Source organism: Epinephelus moara, chromosome 11 (assembly GCF_006386435.1).
Source record: "Epinephelus moara isolate mb chromosome 11, YSFRI_EMoa_1.0, whole genome shotgun sequence".
NCBI lineage: Eukaryota > Metazoa > Chordata > Actinopteri > Perciformes > Serranidae > Epinephelus > Epinephelus moara.
In genome coordinates, this window is record NC_065516.1 from 4,855,090 (window position 1) to 4,863,666 (window position 8,577).

The 8,577-nt window shown below is 40.0% G+C and overlaps 1 protein-coding gene across 1 annotated transcript in view; it reads left to right on the forward strand.

Moving 5' to 3' along the window:
- Nucleotides 1-3,771, forward strand: part of inhbaa (inhibin subunit beta Aa) — a 26,399-nt gene extending 22,628 nt beyond the window's left edge. The window contains exon 2 of the mRNA XM_050056504.1: nucleotides 2,020-3,771. Within this exon, the coding sequence (XP_049912461.1) occupies nucleotides 2,020-2,840 (821 nt within the window). The 3' untranslated portion in view covers nucleotides 2,841-3,771. The remainder of the gene's footprint in view (nucleotides 1-2,019) is intronic.
- Nucleotides 3,772-8,577: the final 4,806 nt, after the last annotated feature.

Sequence of the window (8,577 nt, forward strand, 5' to 3'; positions counted from 1 at the left end):
AGTGGGCCCATCCCCCCCCCCTCCCCCCCCCCCGCGTGCTTGATACACAAACATCATGGCCATCATGGCCATTCCCAAGAAAGGGAAGGAGTTCGGTTTTGTGGCATCAGACATAGAATAAACAGCACCCCGCTGCAAAGTGTGTTTGAAGGCTGTTGCTACCCAAGGTAGCAGTACTACCAATTTACTGCAGCACCTCAAACAGAGGCATGCTGCCGAGTGGGAGAGGTGTTGCTCCCTACGAAAATATCCCTATTCAAGTGCTTGAATATGTTATTTACGTGACAACGCCTGTACGCAATACAGGCTGGTTCAGACCAGGCTCGGTGATAATTGTCTCGGACTCGGGAAAATGCATTCCGAGCCGCGCTCTAGTGTGCTTATCTGTGTCTGTGTGTGTGTGCGCGCGTGTGTGTGCGCATCGGGGCCGAACTCCACCGTGCTCAGAGCAGAGGAGGATTGTAAACATGCACCCTGTATAGACAGAACTGACATGCCGTTGTGTAAACAAGATAAATAACATAAGGCTCTTTAGTTAGTTTAATAAAAGGACAGGGTATAGACCTGTTCTATAGGAAAGGTGACCTTAAATGACTTGTGTTGTGATCTGGAGCTATATAGAAAATTAAATTAAATAAAACTAACTTGATCTTCAAAGGGTTGGGGGCAATTTAATGGTAGGGGAAACACTGCCGTATGATGAAAAAGGGGCCCGGTGGAAAGCGATCACAGATGCAGTCGCAATGTATCTTGCAAGAGATATGGTGCCCATATTTACCATGGAAAAGCCGGGGTTTATTCACATGGTGAAAGTTTTGGAGCCCAGGTACGTGCTACCAGGCCGCAAATATTTTTCTGAAAATTGATTTTAAGTAGAGGGGGAAAATTGATTTAAATCATGAATCGGATTTGAGGGAAAATCTGACAGACCAGCGAGGGAAGCGTTCAACGAATCAGATGTAAGATGTGTGAGAGGAGAGAGCTGTCTACTTAATATGATGCCTGTTTCAACAAATCACGCTCCACAGATGATTATTATTCACTTCCTGTGAGGCGAACCTCGCTCAAGACTCTTGACAAAAACCACCAAGAAAGATCACGATTCCTGCTGTATCCTCTCTGCATAACCCCTCCTTGCAAACACAAACGACCAACTCTCTGAGGTCAAATTAAAAAAAATAAACTGCAGGCATTTACCTTCGAAAACAAAACTTTGTTCTCTTAACAGTCACAGCTTCTCTCCTGCTGACCTGCAAGCATTGAAACTTTCCCATAATTCACCAAACAGGATTACACTTTGTAAACAGATCAGTCATTTTTTTTAGTCGAGCTGCTGTAAATTCAGTGGTTCTGGGCTGCAGTAATGACAACAGAGCTCCTGGTGGGAACCATTAACTGGTTTAAATGCTGCCTGACTCCAAAACCTCCGACCACTGCTGCTGAGTCAGCAGGAAGAGCCAATCAGCATTGTGTGTGTGTGTGTGTGTGTGTGTGTGTGTGTGTGTGTGAGGTCATGTTAGAGGTGGTAACATAATGATAAGTGTGTACTGTGTGTGTGGATGACTCTATAGCTCAGATGTGGCCTCACTGATCATTCGTGTGTGTGTGTGTGTGTGTGTGTGTGTGTGCGTGCGTGCGTGCGTGCGTGCGTGCGTGTGTGGGTGTGTGGGTGTGAATCCAGTCTCTCTCTTGCACACACACACATTAATCGACTCCAGTGTATTGGCGAGGCATTCAGGTCTGTCTGTCCTGCAGCAGACGAAGACATCATGTATCTTCCACCACAGAGTTGAACAGTTTTAAAGTGTGGATGTGGTCAGATTATTGACTGTTAACTGTTGCCGTGGTTACCTGCTGTTAACTGTAATTTACCAGTGATTTAGAACAGAAGTTAAACTTTTGACCTCAATGTTTTAGCCAGTCAGAGACTAGAGTTTTACTGCTAAACCCTCCTCACTGACTCTGCACTGTGACGTCACGATCATGTTGTAACAATCTCTGTCTCTGTGTCTGTTTCAGGTGACTCTCAGGGAATGGTGAACTTCGTCCTCTCTAAAGAAGGAAGTGATCTCTCTCTGGTGGAGCAGGCAAATGTCTGGCTGTTCCTCCGTTTGGCGAAGACAAACCGCAGCCGTGCAAAAGTCACCATCCGCCTCTTCCAGCAGCGCCGGCTACCCAATGGACGCTCGTCTTTGCCGCAAGATGACATTCTCCTGGCGGAGAAAACTGTGGACACACGTCGCAGTGGCTGGCACACCTTCCCGGTGTCAGCGGCGGTGCAGGCACTGCTGGAGAGTGCGGAGAGCACGACGCTGAGCCTCAGGGTCTCCTGCCTGCTCTGCGCAGATGCTGGTGCAACGCTGGTCCTGGTCTCCAGTGGCTCTGAGACATCACAGCGTGCCAACCAGCGGGAACAATCCCACCGGCCCTTCCTCATGGCCGTGGTTCGGCAGGAGGACACCAGTGACTCGCGGCGGCGCAGGAAGCGTGGGCTGGAGTGTGACGGGAAAGTCCGTGTCTGTTGCAAACGGCAGTTCTACGTCAACTTCAAAGACATTGGCTGGAACGACTGGATAATTGCACCCCCCGGTTACCACGCCAACTACTGTGAGGGGGAGTGCCCGTCCCATGTGGCGAGTATTACCGGGTCCACGTTGTCCTTCCACTCCACTGTCATCAGCCACTATCGCATGAGGGGCTACAGCCCCTTCCAGAACCTGAGGTCATGCTGCGTTCCCACTCGGCTACGAGCCATGTCCATGCTCTACTACAACGAGGAGCAGAAGATCATCAAGAAGGACATCCAGAACATGATCGTGGAGGAGTGCGGCTGCTCGTAAATACTAAAATCTGAGCCGGGTCGATCCGGAATGAACTGGACTGGAGAGGTGCAGACAGGTGGAGGACTGTAGAACCCAGAGAGAGAGAGAGATGCTGGGAGGAGATGGAGGAAGGAGAGGAAGATGAGCAGGTGACTTTGTGAGCATTGTCACTTTTATCTCCAGCATTTCATTCTTCACCTCCTCCCTCCATCCGCCCATCACTTGGGGTCGCTCTCTTGGAACAAAAACTTGTCTCCGTCCTCATCCAGCAGAACTCAGAAAGAGTCTCAAAGGCACTTTCAGAAAAAAAAAGAAAAAAGATAGAAAAAAAGAATATCTAATATATTTTTGTTACAAAAGGAGGGAGCGAGGCTTATTTATGTGGCTGAGACGTTCAAGCACCACTCGACCTGTCAGACCGTGGAGAGACGAGGTGCCTGAAAAACTACTAACAAAATCTCAAAACTATGCAACTTGTTTCACGTATTACAATCTTATTTTACTTTGTCTCATCTTTGTTTCCCATCTGTTTACTTTTTTCAAAATGTATGCAGAGGACAGAAGAAGACACTTTTGTATTATTTTTTTGGAAGTTTAAATTTGTGATGTGTGTGTGTGTGTGTGTGTGTGTGTGTGTTGAGAGATACTTGAAAGAAACAAGTTGGCCCGGCTGCTGGAACCAAACACTTCTTTTTGTTACCATGTTGATGTTATAATTATTATTGTCAGTAAGTATATTAATAATAATAATAATAATAATATTGTTGTTGTTGTTGTTGTTGTTGTTAATAATATTTTGTTTGGCTGCATTTGTGTTATGTTGATTTTTTTTTTCTTAAGAAACGTTACAAACGTTTTTATTTTTTGCACTATAGCGACACGTGCTCAGATTAGCCGGAGTGAAGAGCCCCTCAGAGAGAGGACAGACTGGAGCTTCCTGTTCAGGTTACATATCTGAAAGCTCACAGATGTAGTCACCATGATGGGCCAGGTGTTCCTGATAAGTCATCAGAAGTCGCTCTGGGGTCATAGTTTAAAAAAAAAAAAAAAAAAAAGTGTCACCTGTAGGTTTCTGACAGACTCAAAGACTGAATTTTGGATTTACCGCTCGGTGCAAAGAAAATCCTAGTTTGGGCAAAATCTGTGTTGTTAGTCAAAGTAACACACTTTTAATGTATTTATTTTTTTTTTAGAGCTGTAGCAAGGGTTTTTTAAATCCTGAGGTCATGAGTAGACACCAAAAATAAAGCCTATAAAATTCTTAAACAACAGTATCTTGATTGTTAATGCTTTTAGTTTACTGTTAAAACTGTTTTTCTTAAAATTAAACTGTTTAATTACATTGAAATGTACATTTCATGCTCAGCATTGACTTCTAAATTTCTTAGAGCCTTGCAAAAAATCTGATTAGCAGAAATACTGAATCCCATTTTATTTATTATTATTGGTGTCAAAGTGTTCAGTATCAAGTCTAAAATTACCACAAAATATACCAATGTGTAGGTTTTTAACTGTAAAATGTAAACTTCCTACCATGTTGCAATTTCACAGAGGATTTGATCATGATGGATGTTACGGCCTTGCTAAATTGTTTTATGAAAACAATTGAAAAATGCCCACCAAAGAAATGGAAATTTTTCAAATGTTTTCAAAGAATTGAAAACATTTGAAAAATTTCCCCCAAATAAGTGGAAACAGATATTGAGCGCTAAACATGTAGAAAAAAGATTGTATTTCCAGAAATAAGTTTAAGGTTTGAACTACAGGCTAAGGAGCATCTGATGGGATAAACCAGCAGCCAACAGGTTTAATATGTAGCAGTGCTAACCGGTTAATGAGCAGCGTTAGCAACTAAAGATGAAACATTTATCTGTAGCAAGCTTAATATTGAAATAATTATAAAATGAACATGACGTTTATACTAGTATTAATCTTATGAATGAGACCCCGAGTCCCCCGAGTCCCCCGAGACCCCCTGCTAATGAACTTAACACAGGAACTTCCAGTCTGTCTGTTCAGATGCTATGAGGACTTTTGTTGAAGTGGAGAATAAAAAGTACTTAGAAGAAGAAAAATGTAGATCTGGCTCATAATTAAAACTCTAAATGGACTTTTCTGAGATATACTTACAAAGCTAAGAGACAAAAATAAAACAAAAGATGTCTCAGCTCCCATAAGTGTCAATGTAGCAGCCTTTCTCAGTGACAGCTAGCTGGATGCTAGCCCCTCTGACCTTTGAAAAACAGAACAAAAAGACAGACTTAAAACACAAAAACAAATCCCTTAAAATGATATTTATATCTTTGTCTGGTGGATGTGTACATTATGTAAAATAGCTAACTGAAGGTGATTAGCATCAGCCAAGAGAACGCAAGTAGATGTTGGTTTTCATTGTTAAGCCACTATGAACAAAAACACATTGTCCTTCCAACATCCCTGGCTTCTTAATAATGTAAAATTTAGGGCTAGTATTACATGTTTTAATGGGTTTATTCACAGAGGCTCTATAAATTGATATTTTTAATGTACTTTGATAAAGTTTTTGATCTGTTGTGTATATGACACTTTATTAAAAACAAAAGTATTTCTGAAAACAATTGTACATTAACATTAGGCTAATCCATCTTTGATTGATGCCAGACATCAGAAACTTTATCTGTTAAGGGAGACATGGACTTGCCATTGAAACAATCTTAATCTAAACATTAATTAAGCTTGATTTAACTTGTTATCACAAGGCTCATAGAGTGCTGTGGGGATGATGCTTTTTGTAGGCCAACGCGGAAGTTAACATTGCCCTGGTTCCCTCATCAAAAAGCCTATGGGATTTTTCCACTGGATTTTGGATTATAGCAGAAAAAGCTCTGTGGGAAACAAATGTTTGTGATAATTCTATATTTTGTTCAGCAAGATAATCTTCACACATGAACACCACAATTTATGATTTTTGAAGCATTAATGGAATCGACTTATCATCGCCACCACAACAAGGCTGATGTGTTTGGTGTGATGATGTTCTATCGTCTTATTTAGCAACTTGTTAGCAACCACCTTCTCTAAGACACATAAAACCCTTAAAATTTATGAGTCAGGCATTTACTGATGTAAAACATGAAACTCTCTGAAGCTTGGGACTCGTCCTTCCTGCACCACTCAATTGTCTTTGCCATTGAAGCAAAAAGCAACTTAGTTGTGACCTTTACCCGAGTCAAATTGAAGGTGATCATCTAAGCGGAATTTAATGCACTTTGGATACATTTAAGTTGTCTTTTCACATGAGTAGCTTGTTACTGACCATGTAAACTTGCACAGAGCCTGCATGAATAAATCCCTTAAAACTAGCAGCTTATCTGGGTTTATTGAAGAAATTAATTAAAAAAAAAAAAGATTGAAGTGTTTCAGTTTGTAGTGATGAGGAGTTTTTCCAGAGAAGGTTTAAGTGTATTTGTTAATTTTCCCAGAGTTCACAGTAAAATAAGAGGACTTTTGATTTAGGATTGTTGAGAAAAGATGGAAGGATTTTGTTATTGAGAAAACATTCAGTGTCCAGTTTTTAGTTTGCTTTAGAGCACCAAAGAGTTGGGTTTGTGCACTTGTTTGTGTGAGAGAAAAAGTGTTGATGTTACATTCAATGATGCTGAAAAAGAAAAAAGAGTTAATTTACAAACTGATTTATGTCAATTTTGTGGGAAAAAAAATACAGAAAATTAACAGAAATTCATGTTTCGGTATCTCTGTAAAAACGTTTTTCGACCAGCATTGTAAAGTTAAACTTGCTTTCATAAAGAGGGTTAACTGATGTTTTATTTATGCTTCTTTTTTTTTCAGATTAATTTAGTTGCTGGTCAAAAGAATGGTGATGTTTTTGTTTACTGACGTCACCACCCTCTTCCTATTCCTCCCTCCCTGCACATCAAGAACTCCATTTCCCGCAATGCTTTACTCTTTTATTTTATCTCATCACAAACTGAAAAAGACAATCCACAGTCACCTTGTTTTATTTTTGGGAGAAAACAATTGGTCGTCTCTGTGTCATATGTGATTATATCAGTATTGTTGACTTGTTCACCAAAAGTTTCTGAAGAGTATTGGTCCCTTTTTGAAGAAGTCACATGTTATGTTTTTATTTCATTTCCGCTTTCTGTTGTTATTGTTTTAGAAGAGAGTGGACCCTTTTTTTCTGAACTGTTTGGGACAAACTTATAGTCCATCCTGTGTGTACATGGACATACAAATACGTACATACAAAATGTCAGTGCCGACAAAAAGCCTAAAAAAATAAATAAAAAAAAAATAGGGAATAAAACACGTATTTGTTCAGATTTTGTTCTTCTTCTTTTTCTTTTTTTTCAAGACAAAAAAATACTGACACTGAACGAAGTGGACAAAGAATAAAAAGTCTATTTTTTATTCTGTATATATGGAAATCAAGATTCCAGTATGTTGCATTGCTTTGTTGTACAATTCAGATGTGCTTGTGGCATTTTTCTAATCTAATTTATTTTACAGTATTGTTTTGTTTTTGTTTTCTGCTTCACCATTAAAGCTTAAAGGATGTACACAAAGGAGATGTGTCTGGTACTTGTCCCATGTATATTTGACTGACTTGACCTGACTTTATATTCTCTCCATCAATATAAACCAAAACCCTTTCATTAACGGAGACTCAGTTTGGTACCAGTTAAGGAGAGGATAATTGCAATATAAGGTTATTTTTAGGAATCTGTGGCTGCAGAACTCCCTTTTCTCTGTTTTGAAAAACATAGCTACATTTAGTTGGTGTCGCGCACCAATTTCTAAAAGTTGTAAAGCTTCACACAGGCTTTTTGGTTTTGGGTCATGTTGACATTCATAGTGATATAAAACCTGCCTTGTTAAACTCACATATTAAAAAATGTGATTGCAAAAACTGATGCTGAGCTTTTCCAGCTTCAGAGGACAAGCGTTTGGGGTCGAGGCTGGAGCAACTCCAGTCAGCGAGGAGGAGAAACAGCAGGAATTCATTTCCTCAGCCCAGGCAAAAAAAACTGCAGGCACTACTAAAGCTGTGATACACAAGGCAAGAGGTTAAAAGGTCAGATGAAGCCCAGAGGCTTCCCTTCTCTGCCCTGTTAAACTTTAAAGCTGCTTAAAGATGACACACCTGAGTGTTTGGACAGAGCTACTGAAGTGAAAACAAAAAGCAAGTGGAACCAACATAAGAGCCAGGTTTGAAACAATAATCACATCCAAATAACTGAAAGCCTTTAGATTCTACATGTTCCTTAAGTTAAAAAACAAAACAAAAAAAAAAGTTATATAAAAGTATTATCTAGACCCAAAGTGAAAAATTAAAGTAAAACATTGGGCAAAAAAGCACATACATTTTCTGATTCATATAAAAATACAGAAGAAAAAACACTGGCACAGAAGAGGTATAGTCAGTGGTAGCTGACAAGAATTCTGACAGGTGTTGTTATAAACATGTTTAAAACGTTTTTTTTTTGTTTTTTTTAAGTTACAATGTGTAATTTACGTGGTTGTTTATTAGCAAATATCAACTATTGCTTTCATAAATATATATATACTAAAGTGTAATGCAATTCACATACAAATGGAAGCTTTCTCATAGGCTTAGAATGATTTCACTATATATATACACAGGCAGGGCGCGGTCTGCTGGAGGCTGCCCTCTTGCGTCGCCATATTTGAATACAGTGGCCGAAAGGGATATACGCGCTTCGCCTTTCGCGTTTACCTAGAACTTGCCGTCACT